The 19,094-nt window shown below is 32.2% G+C and overlaps 1 protein-coding gene across 8 annotated transcripts in view; it reads left to right on the forward strand.

The window, feature by feature from the left end:
• Positions 1 to 19,094, forward strand: part of ANKRD17 (ankyrin repeat domain 17) — a 164,688-nt gene that overhangs the window by 91,405 nt on the left and 54,189 nt on the right. For 6 of the 8 annotated variants that reach the window (XM_077143195.1, XM_077143193.1, XM_077143196.1 and 3 more), the window contains exons 8-16: positions 1,497 to 1,734; positions 3,031 to 3,222; positions 3,591 to 3,700; positions 5,991 to 6,078; positions 7,522 to 7,649; positions 7,853 to 7,996; positions 8,406 to 8,508; positions 10,013 to 10,765; positions 15,246 to 15,394. In XM_077143195.1, the coding sequence (XP_076999310.1) occupies positions 1,497 to 1,734; positions 3,031 to 3,222; positions 3,591 to 3,700; positions 5,991 to 6,078; positions 7,522 to 7,649; positions 7,853 to 7,996; positions 8,406 to 8,508; positions 10,013 to 10,765; positions 15,246 to 15,394 (1,905 nt within the window). The remainder of the gene's footprint in view (positions 1 to 1,496; positions 1,735 to 3,030; positions 3,223 to 3,590; positions 3,701 to 5,990; positions 6,079 to 7,521; positions 7,650 to 7,852; positions 7,997 to 8,405; positions 8,509 to 10,012; positions 10,766 to 15,245; positions 15,395 to 19,094) is intronic. The other 2 variants (XM_077143194.1, XM_077143200.1) reach the window with 2 other exon arrangements.

Here is a 19,094-nt window from a genome sequence, read left to right on the forward strand (position 1 = left end):
TCATCCACAGAGTGTGCACACAGTATTAAGTATAATATGTATATCATATCAATAAAATAACTAAAGAAAAAAATAAATTACATTCTTTGTGTTACTTAATTCCCTTTCTGTCATGTTTTTTTCCTGAGTTCTGAATTCCTTTTTAAATGTCCATAGGTAGGTAGGAATGAGTAAGAAGAGTAGTAGCCAACGATGCAAACAGGACCCAAATACATTTGTAGTTTCCTGTCTCAACTTTCCTTCAGAGAATGAGTATTGAAAAGATGTTAAATTTATTTACTAATTTTTAAAAATATTGAATAGCCATTAAAACCTGAGTTATCTTTTCCTGATGGCTATGCCAATGTTAGCTCTTTTATTCCTCTGAACAAATAGAAAGTTTTCTTTGAGGCTTGAAGTAAGGTGTGTGAAGTATATCAATAATATTATATTAACAATAGCGTTTGTGTCACTGTTCCCCTAAGGAGCTTAAAATCATCTTTGCCACACCTCCACTAGGGAAACAAGCTATGTGTTGATCAAGAAATTAAAAAAAGATATTCTGTAGACCTAACCAGTATAGACTGAAAGTTAGAAGTGTTATAAATAGATATGAATAGAGAAATATTAATAGGAGCCAGACGTTTGGAAGGCTTGCTGTAAGATTGAGGATTTAAACCAGACTTTAAAAGAATTATAAGAATTCAATATTTATGTAGAAGGCATTCCAAGCTGAAAAACAGGAAAGTAACCATGGTAATAAGAATAATAAAAATTGTGTTATGTAGCAGGTATGGAGGAATAATGGTCATGATATGTTCAAAAGCGAATGAAATGTCTGGGGAGAATATATGGAAGGAAAAACAGAGCATATAAAACAGGAAAAAAGACGGCAAAAGAGACCCTGGGAGTTACCAGTAATTAGAAAATCTAAGGGAAAGGGTGACCAGTAAAGGAGACAAGATAATGAGAACTTCTGTTACTTTTTGTCTTTTTTTCACTGGCATTTGAATGTTGAAGTACCATGTACATATTTTGTATTCTTTCCCTCACACCTCCAATAAATACTTCTTTTCCCTTTTTGTCCCTAATCAGAATTGTGCCTGTCCTTAAGGGTTTTGTTTAAATCTTGTTTTTCTCAAAACCCTTCTTTGATCTTTCACTTCTCTAAAGTTTATCCTTTTAGCATCTATGCTTGTACCGTACAGTGTTGTTATTATCTTTGCTCTCATAATAATCTTTTGTCCCATGAACTACTGTTTTCTTCCTTGGTAGTTAATAAACTTCTTTATTAAAGGTACCATTTTTCTACCTGTTTTATATCCTTAATATCTATTTCCTGCTTCTCTACTAAAGAAATATTTCCAGGGCTTAATAAATACTGATTTACCATGTTAAATGTGCATTTAGTAATTCTTATTTGAATAGGCATCAGTAAACTTCATTGAGAAGCCTTCACATTTTTAAAGACTTATTTAGTGGTGGTAATTTAATTTTCTTACTTGCCTTATAATTAGGATGGCCATGTTGAAGTAGCTAGGTTACTTCTTGACAGTGGTGCCCAAGTGAACATGCCTGCTGATTCATTTGAGTCACCATTGACTTTGGCTGCATGCGGTGGGCATGTGGAACTTGCAGCTTTACTTATTGAAAGAGGAGCTAGCCTGGAAGAGGTCAATGATGAAGGTTATACACCGTTGATGGAAGCAGCTCGTGAAGGACATGAAGAAATGGTGGCATTACTTCTAGGCCAAGGTAACTATGTCTAGCAAGATAATAAAGTATATATAAACTAAGAGATAACAGTTTTATAAAATTGAATTTCAGTATCTTTTTCTAATAGATTTGAATTGAGTTCCCTCTCAAACTAATGATGAACAATTGCCTATCCTATCCAGATGGCTCTTATACTGTACTAAATAAAATCAGAGTTCTTTTAGAGCCATCATGTGGTATGTGAATGAAAGTAGAGAGGTCTGGGGTGATAAAGGGGAATATGTAGGGTTTAGCATTCCTCAAGCTAATATATATCCAGGGGTAGAATACATATTAATATTTGATAGATCTAGTGTTTCATGAAGCACAGTTTGAGAAACTGCCATAAGGACTAACCTAATAAGAATGCTGGAGTGCACAGTTGAAGCCATCTATATACCATGCTAGAATTCCAGTACACGGTGGACTTCTCTTTTAGGAAAAATGGCACAATTACTCTACTGTACTAAACGTATCTTAAATTTAGATATAGTCTCGCATCTCTATATGTATACGCTGATTTTAATTTCTAGTAGTAAAGCCTTAGTATAAATTTAAGATGAATGTACTTTTTTAAAAATGGTTTTATAAATAACATTGACTAGAATTTTAAAAGCGTAGATTCTGGAACCAAATTTATGTTTGAATAGCAACTCTATTGCATACCATTGACACAAGGCAAGTTTGTAACTTCTCTGTGCTTCAGATTCTTTCCATCTGTAGAGTTGTTGTGAAGTGAGTTATATATAAAGCATTTAGAACAGTGCCTATCATATAGTGCCCATTAAGTTGGCTGTAATGATGGCGGCAGTGTGGTGGTGGTAATGTTGTTATGACCTTGGCAAGTTAATTACCCTTGATTTCCTCTTTTGTAAAATACAGCTAATAATAATACCTAAACAATACATAAAGTGCTTTGAATGTTGCCTGTTGCATGCAAAAAGCTTATTGACTGTTAGCTGTTGTTTTCATCGTAATCAACCTCTTTATCATCATTATTTTTGAATCATTATAATGAAAGTATAGCTTGTCTTTTTTTCATTCGATTCTTGTATCTTCTGTCTGAGTATGTCTCAACTTCAGCTGTGAACACCAAATACGAACTAGTAGATGTGGTTTTGATAGTTTTCTCTGTTTTTAAGTACCTCCAAGAGTAAAGGAAAGGCATTTTCTTGTTTAGTATCATAAAATAAATGGCTTATTTTTAAGGTATAACTTATTAGAAAATAATCATGTTTTGCTTAACTCTGAAATAAGTGAGTAACTTTCTTTAAATAATTAGAATCTTTATTTTAGGAGCAAATATCAATGCACAAACAGAAGAAACTCAAGAAACTGCCTTGACTCTGGCTTGCTGTGGAGGTTTTCTGGAAGTGGCAGACTTTCTAATTAAGGCAGGAGCTGATATAGAACTAGGCTGTTCTACCCCTTTAATGGAAGCTGCTCAAGAGGGTCATTTGGAGTTAGTTAAATACTTATTAGCTGCAGGTAGGCATTTTTGCATTTGGAGAATTTTTTTTTATATGATTGATTTAAGTAAAAATATTATAATGCAAGCATTGTTTTTTTCTCATGCTGTGATCCATTTGTGTTAAAGAAAACAAAAAGATAAAGTTTCATGTATTCTGAATAAATTTACCTCAGGCTGAAACTTTACTACTAAGCAAATTTCTTTCTCTAAATTCTAAATTCTTTTTCTTTTTTTTCCTTTTAAAGATGCTGATAATTCTATTTCTAGAAATGGATAGAGTGTTTAATCAGTTTGAGGAGATATGGCTTATGTAGAAGGAATTTCTATGTCCATTATCTATGTTTTATTTTTCTTTTATAAAGTTTATTGTTTGTTAACATTACAGGAGCTAATGTTCATGCAACCACAGCAACAGGGGATACAGCACTAACATATGCTTGTGAAAATGGTCATACTGATGTTGCAGATGTATTACTTCAGGCAGGAGCAGATCTGGTAAGCTGTGTCACCTTTTAAATCTTATTATTTAAAAATTAAACAAGAAACTAATATTCTATGGAGATTATAGATAAAAGGAATTTCTTTACTTTTAGTTTTATGTTTTCCCTTTTTTGCCATTCATCTCATCTAGTCATTTTTTTCCCTACACTGTTTAGTATGTATTCTTGTTTTCTTTTAGTAGGATTGTAATACATTACTCATCCCCTTCTTCAAAAAAAGAATCATTTAGAGTCAGAGATGTTAATACAATCATTTTTTAATATTTTAATGCTATTTTATTGATATATATTCACAAACCATGTAATCATTCAAAATATACGATCGTTGGGTTCACTGTATCATCATGTAGGTGTTTCCATCATCACAATCCACTTTTTTTTTTTTTTGTCAAAAATGATGTATATACAAAGAAGCAATACATTTCAAAGCACACTACAACAATTAGTTGTAGAACAGATTTCAGAGTTTGATAATGGGTTACAATTCCCCAATTTTAGGTATTTACTACTAGCTGCTCCAACCAAGACAACTAAAGACTAAAATAAATACCAAATGATGATTCAGCAGTCATACTCATTTGTTAAACCCTACCTTCTCTGTGTAACTCCACCATCTCTTTTGATGTTTTTCCCCATTCTTTAGGGTTGTTTGGGCTATGCCCATTCTAACCTTTTCATGTTGCAAGGAGCTGTCAATAATATGGGATGGGGGTGGAACTAGTTGATGTTCTGGAGAGACTGGCCCCTTTGTGTTTCAGGACTTAATCTGGCCTAGGAACCCATCTGGAGAGTTGTGGGTTTCTGGAAAGTAATCCTAGTGCGTGGAGCCTTTGCAGAATCTCATATAAAGCCCTAGGTGCTCTTTAGGACTGGCAGGAATGGTTTTGGGAAGTCATTTTTCCTTAGCTGTTTTCGCTTACCTTTTTTTTATGTTTTGCTATTTTTAGAAGCTTTTCTGATTTGGTATATAAGGGCACATGTGGCTTAGAGGCATTTCCATACAGCTTAGGAAATAATGTGCCAACAATGTTCAGGGTATAATTAAATAAAGGAGTTTAAAATATGAGTATTTAATAAGTAATCTCTTTCCTCAAGGAGTTTATAATTTATTAAGAATGAGACAAATACTGAGGTTATTATAAAATAGATTATAGAGAGATGTCATAAGAAAAGGAACAGAAAATAAGAAGATCAGAAGAGGTAAAGAAATCATCTGAGATGATATGTTTTGAGCTGGGTAAATTTTATAGACAGGTAGATATGACACTGTTGCTGTAAAAGATGTATTCTAGTGATAAGAAATAGTACAAGCATAGCCTGAGAGGTAGATTATTATTGTGGTCTCTTTGGTCAGTTGTATGCATATGTCTCCCCTGGTGGACTTTGAGCTTCAGCTTAGGAACTCTGCCTATGAAATGTACAGCAATGTAATTTTTAGCAGTTGCTTACTTAATTGCAGTTAAATATCCTTAGGGCTTAAGAGAAATCAAAAGTTATTAATCAGATACAAATGTTTAAAAAATGGAAACAAAAAATGCTTTTCAAGATTATTTTTCTCTAACCTTTATATCCTAAGATGTAAAAATTTCTCCAGTAGTATGCTCAGTTACCCAACAATCACAAGAATGCAATAGATTCTTCTGAGACACATGAAGCTCTAGTGACATCTTGTAATTAATGGTTTTAGAAATACTTAAATTTCAATAAGCCTTGTCATTTTTATGTAAGGTGAAATTGAGGTGGGGGGTCTAGAAGGAGAGGGAAATGATGTATTTACACAGATTTGTCATTACAGAATACAGGCTAGTGGAATACAAAATGACTCGAAATAGATGAGAAAACTGTTAATAATAATGTTTGGAGAGAGCTGTGCCGAAGTGCCACTTTTCCACAAGTATCTTTTTTTGTAGAGATAGATGCAAAGTTACCCAGATGGATTTAAATGAGAGTATCACAATTAAATGAAAATAACTTCAGTTTTTTTATTGTTTCCATAGAGCATTTTTCTAATTTGAGATTTTTTTAAGTTTGAAAATGCATTTCTTCGTGGTGACGAATACACAACTATGTGATGATATTATGAACCATTGATTGTATACCATGTTTGGATTGTATGTGTGTGAACATTTGTCAATAAAGATGTTTTTTAAAAAAGCTACAAAAAATGTATTTCTTAATTTGCTTCAGAATGTGACTTTTAATATATTTTAATTCAGAAGTTGGTCTGTTTCTTTATAAAGAATAATTATTTCTTAGAAATTAAGTAAGTCTTATTTTTTTAATAGGAGCATGAATCTGAAGGTGGAAGAACTCCTTTAATGAAAGCTGCAAGAGCTGGCCATGTTTGTACTGTTCAGTTCTTAATTAGCAAAGGTAGGTTTGTGTAAAGCGGTAGTTTCTTTCCAAAGTTGTACCCTTCCCTGCTCTCGGGCATTTGAAGATTGAGTAGTCAGGGGCATTTTTTGACAGTCAGTGCCGACTGACAATTATTGAGTTGTTAGTTGATAAACATCCTGTAATACACAGAAAAATTCCAAACTACAAGGAATTGTCATACTGAGTTTTAGCGCCCGTATAGGAAAATTTTTTCATTGTAAAACTTTAAGGCTTTAGATAACAGTCTATTTTGTATAGTAATGTAGTATTATCTTGAAACATGGGTTTTTATGATGTTTCTGCCACTAATAGGGCAAGTTATTTTGCTATCTTATATTTCCTTGATCCTAAGTTTCCTTCTTTGTAATATAGAGGGAGATGGTTATAAATATGGCACCAAAAGAGATTCAAAATTGAGATATGACAAATAAGGCAAAAAGCATGGGGATTTTCATACATGCTCAGTGCTATTCTAGGTTGAACACCAAAAACCTGAATATATATATTCCCTTTAAATTATTTCTTAGGTATTTACTACATAAGTTCAAGTTGAAGCATTTTTTCATACAGATTTTATCATATTCTTAAACATAGGAGATAAAATTAGTTACTGAATTTTGTATAATCAAAATGAGTTTTAATTCAACATTGATTTTAAAAAAGGAGACGATATAGTCCATGTACAATTAAAAGAGGCAATATATACCATTTCCTTATTAAAAATACTAAAGAATCTCAAGTTTATATCTGTGGTTAGGTAAAGAAAATAAGAACTCAGAAATAACTCACTGTTCAGATTATTTTAGGGAATTTGAATACTTGTGTTTATATCTTAGTAGTCTCAACAATAGAAGTTATTTGCATTATCATCATCCATTCTCTTCTTTGGTTAATTTTAATGAATTTGACCCCTGTTTCTTTATGCTATTTTATTTCCATTTTCCATGGTGCTTAACATAATGATCTAAATCAGGGGTGGGTTTATATTTTGAGAAAAGTATACTATTTTCACTTTCAGATACTTTATTGAAAAAAACGATGGTTCTGTTGTTTTGTATTCCATGTTAATTCTCTATATATTTAGCCTGTAAAGTGTGGTTTATTTTCTTGTTTTTAATTATCTTTTTATTTATTTTTTATAAGAAACAATTCTATAAAAAGTAAAACATATTTATTCTTATCTCACTGCTACAACTGTAATATTTATGATGAAATTATATCATGCCTATCAGGAATTTGCTTAGAATAATTCAAGATGAAAGAAGGAAGTTGATGTGGTTATGTGTGAGTGAGATTGGCCATGTGTTTATAATCGTTGGTACTGGGTAATGGGTATGTGGGGCTTCATTATATTATGCTCTCTATTTAATTTTGAAATGTACCATAATTTATGAAAATATACTCTATTAATTTTCTGATTTACTTACTATGTCCATTTAGGAGCCAATGTGAATAGAACCACAGCTAATAATGATCATACTGTACTGTCCCTGGCTTGTGCAGGGGGTCATCTGGCAGTGGTGGAACTACTTTTGGCTCATGGGGCAGATCCTACTCACCGTTTGAAAGTATGTAACTCAGATGTTTTAGATGGCATTGTGAATTCTTCACTTTTGGACATCTGCCTGTTCCATTTAATTAATTTTTGTCTCTGGTTAGCAGAAAATATTTTTGCACTTAACTTATGATTTTAAACTGTCTGATGCCTGTTGGCTTTATTTTCTGAAATGAGTCTATAAACTAACTTCCCATTTTTTTTCTTTTTTTTTAGGATGGTTCAACTATGTTGATAGAAGCCGCAAAAGGTGGCCATACAAGTGTTGTTTGCTATCTTTTGGACTACCCTAATAACTTGCTTTCAGCCCCTCCACCAGATGTCACTCAGTTAACACCCCCATCCCACGATTTAAATAGGGTAAATTTAAAGCTAAAAATGTATTTTATGCTATTTCTTCTTTATCCCCCTTCCACTAATAGTTTCAGTTTAAAATAATTAATGTATTTTACTATAGTATGTAGTTCTCTTTACAGTTATACTCTTGTTTTGCTTAATGGACATCTGTTTTAATCAGATTGAAAATGATATGATTTTGCTCTACTTTTTTATTATAGCCAGAATAACCATTTGAATGCAATGTCTATTTAAAAAAAAGTCATGAAAAATAATTAAGTATTAACATTTTATATAAATATGTCATTTTTGAGATTGTCATTATTATTAAATATTTTTAATATCTCTGCCTCATTCTTCACTTAAAACATAATATTTAATGGAATTTATAGGAAAAGAAGAAATCTAATCACTTATATTTGATTTTTCTTAGGCTCCTCGTGTACCTGTTCAAGCACTGCCCATGGTTGTCCCACCTCAGGAACCTGACAAACCACCTGCCAATGTTGCCACTACTCTTCCCATCAGGAATAAAGGTCAGCTATATTTCTAAAGACTCTTTTTTAACATGTTATCCAGGTTAAAATGATAAGATTACCAAAAAATAGATATTTAAAATTACTTTTCCATGAAAAAAGATTTTTAATAAGTTTTCATAATTAAATAATTTTTTATCAACCAGAAAAAAGCAAAATTTTTAAAAAAGCTATGTTATTGGGGAAGAACATAGTTAAAAGTTTGTTAATCCTAGAATTAGAAGTATTAGCAGCAGAAATTCAGATGATCATCTTTGATGAAATTCTGATTATCCATGTACCTCTAATAACTAGTAAGTTCTATTCATGTCAAAGTGTTAGGTTGAGTATAGTTGGGTGATATTTTTGTAAATTAGTTACTTAAATCTCTGTAGTGATAAAAGGTATCAGATTAACAAATTGGATCAAATATTTATTTTAGAATAACTGGTTTAAAATAGGGACAATATATTTAATATAAGAAGATTAATACTCAGATAACTATTCAACCAATAATTTAAAGTTACATGAGATATGACTATTTGTTTCTATAGAATTCTGAGGTCCATATTTCATTTGTGGATGTTATATCATGCATGTTCATAAGTTATATCCCAAAACTATACGGCTACCAGGTTGAATCAGTTTTTCTTAAGTTTTACCTGAAGAACAAATGCAGTTTATGTTTTGGTTTTTGGCTACCTATATTCTTTTACCAACAAGAATACTAAGTATTTCCACCAGCTATTTTCAACCACTACTATCAATATAGAGCCTTGGCACCTTTTTCAGTTGGTATAGCAAACAACTGATTGCTGTACTTGTAGCCAGATCAGTTTATTCACCTGGCTGTCAGAAGATACAGTGGATGGCATAGTCCAGCATCTTTTCTTCTAGAGAGACTGAATCCCAGTTCTCTACTGGCCAGGTAGCTGTGTGTGAATGTGTGAATTTATATCTTACTTTTATCAGTCTTGGAAATGGTAGGCCCCAACAGAGGCAAATTTTAGTTGGATTTTAATTTCTTAGTACTTCTTAGTGGTTTAGGTATTTTTCGTATGTATGTGTGTGTTTTAAAGGCACAGACTATTAAATGTGGAAAAACCTTGACTTAGAGGTCTCGTTTTTCCTACAGCTGAATATTTTATAGCATTATTTTCCTGTTCTTGTTAGTTTTTACATCTTTATGACTAGATGAAGTATCTACACATAGCCCTAGATTTTACTTTAATTGCACCTCTTAGATATCACAAACCTGCATCCCTCTATTGTCTAATTTTAGCCATGTGATATTTTTAAATTCTGAAAAAATGAAATTCCAAAGAGTGCTCTATGCACACAAAATCCATACATTTTATATATGATAAAGAAGGTGGATTTGCTTTTAACTCCTTAACAGTGCATTTTCACCTTCTATACATATGGTAACTTGGTCCATAACTGTTGGCACTAAACCTCCCAACAGTAACTCTGTAATGAGGATGCCATTCATGTGCACTTCTGAGGGGGTTTCTTTTTCACACAGCTGCTTCTAAACAAAAGTCCAGCAGCCATTTGCCAGCAAACAGCCAGGATGTACAGGGTTACATCACCAATCAGTCTCCAGAGAGCATTGTAGAAGAGGCTCAGGGAAAGTTAACAGAACTGGAACAGAGGATAAAAGAAGCCATAGAAAAGAATGCACAGCTGCAGTCCTTGGAACTGGCTCATGCTGACCAACTTACCAAGGAGAAGATTGAGGAGCTGAACAAAACAAGGGAGGAACAAATTCAGAAGAAACAAAAGATTTTGGAGGAACTACAGAAAGTAGAACGAGAGTTACAACTCAAAACACAGCAGCAGCTAAAAAAGCAGTATCTGGAGGTTAAAGCTCAAAGAATTCAACTTCAGCAACAGCAACAACAGTCTTGCCAACATCTGGGACTACTAACTCCTGTTGGAGTTGGAGAACAGCTTTCTGAGGGAGACTATGCACGATTACAGCAAGTGGATCCTATTTTGCTTAAAGATGAACCCCAGCAAACTGCTGCTCAGATGGGTTTTGCACCAATCCAGCCTCTGGCGATGCCTCAAGCTTTGCCTCTGGCAGCAGGTCCCTTGCCTCCAGGGTCCATCGCAAATCTTACAGAACTGCAAGGAGTGATAGTTGGACAGCCAGTACTGGGCCAAGCACAGTTGGCAGGGCTGGGGCAAGGAATTCTGACAGAAACACAACAAGGGTTAATGGTAGCCAGCCCTGCTCAGACCCTCAATGACACGCTGGATGACATCATGGCAGGTGGGTTTATATTGTTATGAGCAGGTATCAAATATGATTTGCTTAAGGCGAGTAAGAGTGTACCAGAATTTTTTGCCATAACCCAACTTGAGAACTACTTTTGGACTCTTGACCCATGTGTATCTTTAGAAATAATCGGTCTCAGAAGTTCTCAGATGGATGTAGGTCGAATTAAAAGATAAACTCGGTAAATACATGTGACTGAAGTTTTCTGGCTTAACTGGGTAGGCAGAGAATCTAAGTTTTTCAGTAGTGAGGTTGATGTTTGGTTTTTGGTTTTTCTTTTTTGTTTGTTTTTTTCCCTTTTAAGTTCAGAATACTAAGATTGAATTTTTTTTTTTTTTTTTTTTTTGCTTCTGTATTCACACCAATAAACTGGGGGATTGAATAGAAGTTGAAGTGCAAAGCTAGTAGGGCATATCAGGAAGCTTACTTGTGAACAGAAATTCTTTATCTTAATAGATTAGACTTCAGACTTGATGGATATTAAAAAAAAAGAAAAAAAACAACCTTTACGACATTAATGAAGTACCAAACCAAATAGGATTTTAATTATACTGTATGGCAGTGACTTTATCCTCTGTGAATGTTAATGTGTAGTCTCTTTCTGTGTTATGAGGTATGGTCCCCTGACAGTATTATAAGTGATATATTTAAAAATATGTAGTCAGAGAAATTTTATTCCATTATAATTAGTTTCATTAGCAAGAAAAAATATTTCAGAAGGTTACTTTAATACTTCTCAGTTTTTGGTACTTATTTTTGTAAATTATGTACTGAAGTAGTAGAATGAAAATTTATAGGGAATAAGCCATAAGAATGCTATACTAAGAAGTATAATTTGCCTCATTAAAAAGAAGAAAATTTGGAAAGGAAGGAAAAGGCAAAAACAAAGGGAGTAAACAGCTGAATGTTATAATTTTAGTAACCTGTTCATTTGGTCTTAAAAAAAATTAGTTTGCCAACCTAACCTGTGATATAATACTCAGTAAAGTAATTATTGAGTCAGAAGTTCATGCATGAAAGTTGAATTATTTATGTCCATTAGATTACCAAAAAAAAAGCTTTTTATTGGTTCTCTTCCCGTTTGTTATTCTTTGTCTATGCTTAAAGGATGATTGATTTTGGCCAATTTAAAACTGTGTTTAAGTAGCATATGTATTATGGTGATCTTATACATGATTTAGCTTTCATCTTTTAAAAGAATAAAGAAAGCTAAATTGTATCGTGTTCAGATATTTAGTTAGCATTTCAAAACTAAGAAACCAGCTCAGAGGCAGACCTTACATTTACAAATTGCTCTAAAGTTTCTCAGTCCCCTTTATATCACCTCAAAGTGTGGAATAAAGTCTCTGCTCATCTAAAAATTGCAATAACTACCTGAGAAAAATGCTGGTAATCATTATTTGTAAGAATTATAATGATTCTTATATTGATAAATATGAAATTCTTCTGTAGATTTGACTTTTAATCACCATTAGTTGGCTATCGTAATTGGGAAGAAATTATTAGATATAATAATTAAATTATATTTAATGTTTTAAATTTTTATAAAATTAAATATAAAATATTTAATAATTAAATATAAAATATTTAATAATTAATGAAAATCGGAGCACGGTAGCCATGAATCCCAAATTTGAGTGTACTACCGTGGCCTTTAATCTAGATCACAGTGGAGCTTTCTGTTATGTCAATCAAACTACCAAAGAATGTGTTATCTACTTTAATGAAGAACAAATATTTTTAAAATTTTTGATAATGCTATCAGAGCTTACCTGATGTGCTTGGGTGTAGTTATCAGCAGTGACTTGCCAGTTGTACAGTTTTCATGGTTCATGTACAGTTTTCAAAACTATGTGAGGGTTTTTGTAAAGTAGCTTTTCTGTTGATTCATATATGAAACAAAAACAATTATATTCTACTTATATATGTTCCAAATGTTCCCATATTTAATATTTTTAAACAATACATACTTTTCAGGAAATATGACAAATACTGACCATTCTATAAAAATAATTCTTTTTTTTCTCATTTATATGGGGAGTGGAGAGATGGCCAGCAGGAAGAACAGGAGATAAGCATCCAACTACCTTCCAACAACCCATCGTACATGGGCATATGCACACACACATTCTCATGCACTCACTTCCTCAACTTCATTCTTTAAACTTCTCCTGCGAGCATTGGTTCTTTCAGTTGACTAGTAACAATTTTCCCTCCGTTCTTGGGGTTTCTTAATATGTTACAACCTAATTAGGATCATATTCTTCCTTCCCTCCCTCCAGCATTGCCTTTGCTCATTCTTTTCCTCATTCGCCATTTATTAACTGATCTTTCAAGGTTCGATCTCTTTTCTCTCTCTAGTATATGGCTGTCCAAAACTTTCTCTTTTCCCTGTTCTCCATACATGACAAAGCAGAATCAGCTCCCTGTTTAACCAGTTTTAAAACCATGACTTTGATGTCGTTTCAGGCTCTGTCTTTCCTATCCTGATGTTAAACTTTGCTGAGCATCTGGTTTTCCCTCCATAAAATTCAATCCTAAAATGAAGTCCCCCTGTGTGAGGATCTGTGCCATAGTTCCTTCATGTACCTACATATTTATAGTTGCTACTTTTAATTATAGCAAATAGAAGGATGACAATTGTTCATGGTAAATCAGTTTCATAGGCACCCCAAATGAAATGAAGTGGAAGAATTTATTTTTTTCTGTCTCCTTCCAGGTGAATGATAGGAACAACCAATTTGACCAAAATAAGAAAATTCCCTATTTTAGAAATGATTTCAGGTGAAATGTGAATAATAATTTAGTCATTTAGCAGTGAAACTTAGGTTTTTTTTTTTTTTACTTGTTTAATATCATTAAATAAAAATCAGTGATTTGAAAAGACTGGTGTTTATCCTATTAAACTACCTTTTGTATTTATAGCATTTTCACTTGTGAAAATCAGGCCAATAAAAGGAAAATATGAAATCCTGTTTTTAGAATCACAGATTTGATGATTTTGAAATTTATGTTTAGACTATGTGCATTTAAATTATCTTGATCCTTTTAACATACAAAACTGTTGGTGTGAAATGACAATATGAAAGTCATTAGATAATCAACTTACTATGTTAGCACATGCCCTTTTCTATTGGTCTGGATCCCTAAGGATTCAAATAGTGTTTTGTTTTGTTTTGTTTTGTTTCCTCCTTCGTTTTTCCTTTGCCTTCAAGTGACTTAAAAGTGTATACTTATAGAATGTGTGTTGGTATAATGTATAGTGTATGTTTGTGCCTGAACTAAGTATTTCATGTACAATAGGTTTCTTACTTGACAAACCTGCTTATAATTGTGATAATAAGATCAATTTCAGTTTTGTTCTTGACAGGATCATAATCTCTTTTGCCCAATTTTATACTCGGTTGTGAATCGTGATTGTTTTCTGTCTGATGTAGTTGATAACTACATTGGTAACACACATCCTCAGTATTGTTGACCCTTCAAAGATTAATGCCACTCACTACTTTAATACTATAACATTTTTAATTGAGGGGGGAAATGACTGGAATGATATTCACATATCGGTCCAGAAGTGAGTTGATGAGGGAATAAAGTACCCTCAGCTGAATCTACAGTATTTTCTGTGCTGTCACCTTTAGAATTCTCCTACCTTGAGTCCTGACCTAATATTAGCCCCTTCTTAAGTTGCATATTTTGATAAGCAATATTATAGCAAAATCGCACCTAAAACTATAATAGTAATTCATGTTGGAAGGATAGTTGTGTGCATACATTTCTGTATCTACCATTATCTTTTAATTTTGTCCTTATAAGTTAGTGTTAATGTTAAATTGACTGTTGAGAATTTTGCCCCCCTCAGAATAATTCTTCATTTGAAAAACTACATTTCTGTATGAGGATCAAATTTTATATTGAAATATTCTGTTATACTGAGGGCTACAAGCAGAATATTATCCCCCTAATCATAATTAATAAAACAGTAAGAGATGTTTTAAATGATTGGATAGCAAAGTTCTCCCTTCCCAGTGACATTACCTTCATTAGTGCTAGAATATAAGGTATGAAATTGGCAAATAAAAATCACATTTTTCCCTTTCTGAACTTAACTATTTTACCGTTTCTAATTGCTTTTCTAATTAGGAAAGTATAATGGACAACTTTTCATTTATTTTTAATTTGAATAAATAAAAATATTTTGCTTTCAATATTATTTTAAATACAGTTTTGGGACTACACAAGAAGGAGCAATTTGTTTTCCAGGTGGCTTATTTAGAAAATGGGTTATTCTCATACATTATAATTTTGGATGGTTTTCCAAAGTCAGAAATAACCAGGAAAATGAGTTTTAGTGCTGTAGCAGTCTCCCTGTAGAGATTTTGTTTTAAAAAGTCTAAATATTTTCTAATAAGTATTTCTTTCTGTTACCTAATACTGTTTCATCCTTATTAAGTGCAGTTATTTTGTTCAACAGCAGTCAGTGGAAGAGCATCTGCAATGTCCAACACTCCTACCCACAGTCTCGCTGCTTCCATTTCCCAACCTCAGACTCCAACTCCAAGTCCTATCATCTCTCCTTCAGCCATGCTTCCTATCTACCCTGCCATTGATATTGATGCACAGGTAAGCCCCAAGTGCAGGAGAGATGACTTTTAACTGAAATTATGCCATCATAAAAATAATGCTCATCATCATTGATTTAAATCATCTTTGGCTGCCTTGTCTCTAGGCAAGGACTTAAGCCATAATTACAAATAAATTAAAGTCCACATTTTAAAAACAAAGTACAAAGTATAGAGATTATTACTGATTAAAATGTTGTGATGGTCTGGTTTCCAAGGCCATCAAATAATCATTTAAAAAGGATTTTATTCTAGTTTGAAAGAGATCTAAAAAGAATTAAGCCGTCTAAGATGAGTGTATATTTTCTAATCTTAAATTGGAAGATAAACTTTAAAATAATGGTCACATGTAAAAGAAGAAGTACTAACATTTGTAGACATTTTTATGTATCATATACACTGAATTGCATTTTATCTTAGTTTGAAAATTCTGTTTTTGGGGCTCTAAATAAGGTAGTATAAGTCTGTAAAACTAAGCTGTTAAAGGGATTTTCAGGGAGTAGAGAATACTTTTTCTCTGTTCAGATTATCTGAAGAAATAATGTGGGATTAAAAGACACTATTTGAGTTTAACTTTAGAAAACTTGAGAGATACTACGAAAAAAAAAATTTTTTTAATTGATCTACTGTGAAATCTAAGGCAGAGTGTAATGGAGAAGATATCTGGTGTTTTGTCTTGAACAAAGACCCAAGATGACTGCTAAATAGGATAAGGGTATATGGCCTTCTTTGAAAGTGAGAAATGTTTACTGTTTATTTGGTTTTTTATTTTGATTAATACTGTGCAGAGGGGGGGAAAGGTTACACATAGTTTTGTGAATGGTTCTTTTTTTTGTTTTGTTTTAATTACAGACACTCTATATCTACCAAACATATACTCCCACTTCCCTCTGCTCCAATTACCTCTATCCTACTTCCTGAATCTGTGAATTTCCTATTTCTAGACATCTCTTATAAATGACATCATACAACATTTGTCCTTATGTGTCTTGCTTTCTTCACCGAGCATGTTTTCAAGATTCTTCTATTTACTGCATGTTTCAGAACTTCATTCTTTCTTATTTCTGAATAATATTCTGTTGTGTGTATGTACCACATTTTGAGTATCCATTTGTTTGTTGATAGACACTTGGGTTGCATCCACATTTTGACTGTTGTAAATAATGCTGCTATAAACGTTGGTGTACAAGTTATCTTTTTTAGCTTTTTACTTAACAGACTTAACAGTCTCTGTTGAGACTTGGTTTTAACTTTGACTATATACCTAAAAGTGGAATTTCTGAATTTTCTGGTAATTCTATAATTTTTTGAGGAATCACCATATGGCTTTCCGCATTGGCTACCCCAATTTACATTCCAGTTTTTTATAAACCTGAGTTTCAGGCAAAGTATGTATGTGTGTATTAGTGTGCTATATAAACGATTAAGGGCATATACTCTTAACCTACTAACATTGAAACTCTCCTTTTTATTAAACTGTTTCTTAGTGACACTCTCACAAATGAATTTCATTTCTGTTCTTGCTTACTTTGCAAATGTTTTATTGTTTTATATACATTAACTTTTTTTTTCTTTTTGAGCACTTAATATCTAATCATCAGAATGAATGACTATATGAGGTAGTTTATTACACATTTCCCTGATGAGGGTTCCACTTAGCAAAGAAATTGTGGAGCTGGAATCAGACTCAGATTTGTCTGACCCACTGTTAACTACCATCCTAAAACCAGCCTCTTTTAAAATAATCAGGCATTCCTATGGTAAACCATGATAATTTACATTTAGTGTTGATAGCATTGTAGAATTGGATTGAACTTGGTATGGAATTTGCTTTACTTTCCCCCAAGCTTTTTTGCTTATTTTTGTGGAGTCAAGAATTGATCTACAAGTAAAAATAAAATACAAAATAGAAATATATTTCTTTTTTGAAATGTTTTCAAACAAAACAGCCACAGAAAAAGGTCCTCCAAATGTGATCATGATTTCATTGAATTTGAGGTATCATCATATGTTGGTGAAATCATTTTATCTGACTATACTACTCAACCAGCCATCACTGTATGATAGATTAATTTCTTAGAAGTTTCATATAAATAATTTTTAAAAAATAAATTACACTACAGATATAATAGAAATGCTGTTTTAAGAACTCTCAATGTGGCTCCTTAAAATTAATTCCCCCTTTGTTTGGTATCTCCATTGAGGATTTTCATTTATTGGGTTAGCTTAATATGAATTATATTCCATTCCATGGAGGTTACCGTAGTGTTTACCTTAGACACTAAAAAATTCCTGCTTTGGAAAAAATTAATAAGTATTTAGAAATAACAGTTCACCAGTTTTCTCCTTTAATTTCTATATTAGTTTTTGAAATTTACTACTTTTTATGATATGATAAAGCAGACATTTTAGCTGGTGAAAATTTTTTCTAATTACTAAAAAAAAAAGAATTTCATGAGATCTCCTGCATTAATGGATATATTGACTTATATATACCAATACTTTGTATCTTAACAGACTTAAATATAATGAAAAAATTAATACCAAGTTTCATCTTCTGTTTTGAAAGATTAAACACTCTCTATTATGTGGATTTTTGGTCTGTTGACTTGTTTAACAAACCTTAATGTGTATGTGCTTAATACTTTGCCAATATTCTTTAATCTTTATAACAACCCATAAAGTAGGAACTATTATCATTCCCCTTTTACAGATGAGGGAACTGAGACCCAAAGTAAAGAAATAACTACACTGCCCACAGCTAATAAATGGTGGTGGTGTTTTTCAATCTCTATACTTAGGTATGAACATTGAATATGAATTGTATCAACCTGGAAAATTATAGAAAATGTGTCTACCACATAGATGAGAAAGGGTTATGTGTTTTATCTTTGCATCATCTTGTTTCCTTGGCAATACTACATATTTACATCAAGTCTTAATTTAAGGAATAACACAATTTTTTTTAAGCCTCAAAAAGAGTGTATAAGTCTCCTTTAAAAATGCTGATGAATCTTGGGAAAAGATCACACCTTAAAATCCTTTAGTTGATCATCTCAGGAACTGATATTTTAAAAAGGGATTGACAGGAATCCATAGCTTTAATTTCTAGACCTTGAAGAGTACTAAAGACAGGATTAGCCTTCCTTATAAGGTTCCTTAAACCTTATGTTACACAACTATAAATCACTTTTTATGGGCCTGATTTTGCAATATAGAGAATAATTTCATAATAAAAATTTATTAACAAGAGATATTAAGGAGGCCAGGAAAAATGAATTAATATTGTATGTAATATGCTGCCGTTAAAGCATTCTACTTCAAAATATATGCATTCTACTTATTCACATGAACAGGTTTTAAGTAGGTTATTTGTTTTACTGATTATTTTTATTTTATTGAATAACTTAAAGTGGTATCCTACTTTAAGCTTACCTGTAATCCCTGACTGCGTTAGAGTGAGGCATTTGAAATTGTGAAGGTTATGGAGGTCTAAAAATTTCAGTCCTTTTAGTTCTCATAGTTTTCAAAGTAATTTAATTATTATGAGAGTAATTAATACCTCTTTTATTTACAAGCATGTGTTTTCAGCTACATTTTAGCTCATTAAAAAGTATTTTTTCCTTTAATATTCCCCCATCTTAGGATTTTTTCCCATTTTTTTCACTTTGAACTAGTCTTTTTAACTTAATATTTTTATT

The sequence above is a fragment of the Tamandua tetradactyla genome, chromosome 24 (assembly GCF_023851605.1).
Source record: "Tamandua tetradactyla isolate mTamTet1 chromosome 24, mTamTet1.pri, whole genome shotgun sequence".
Lineage (NCBI taxonomy): Eukaryota > Metazoa > Chordata > Mammalia > Pilosa > Myrmecophagidae > Tamandua > Tamandua tetradactyla.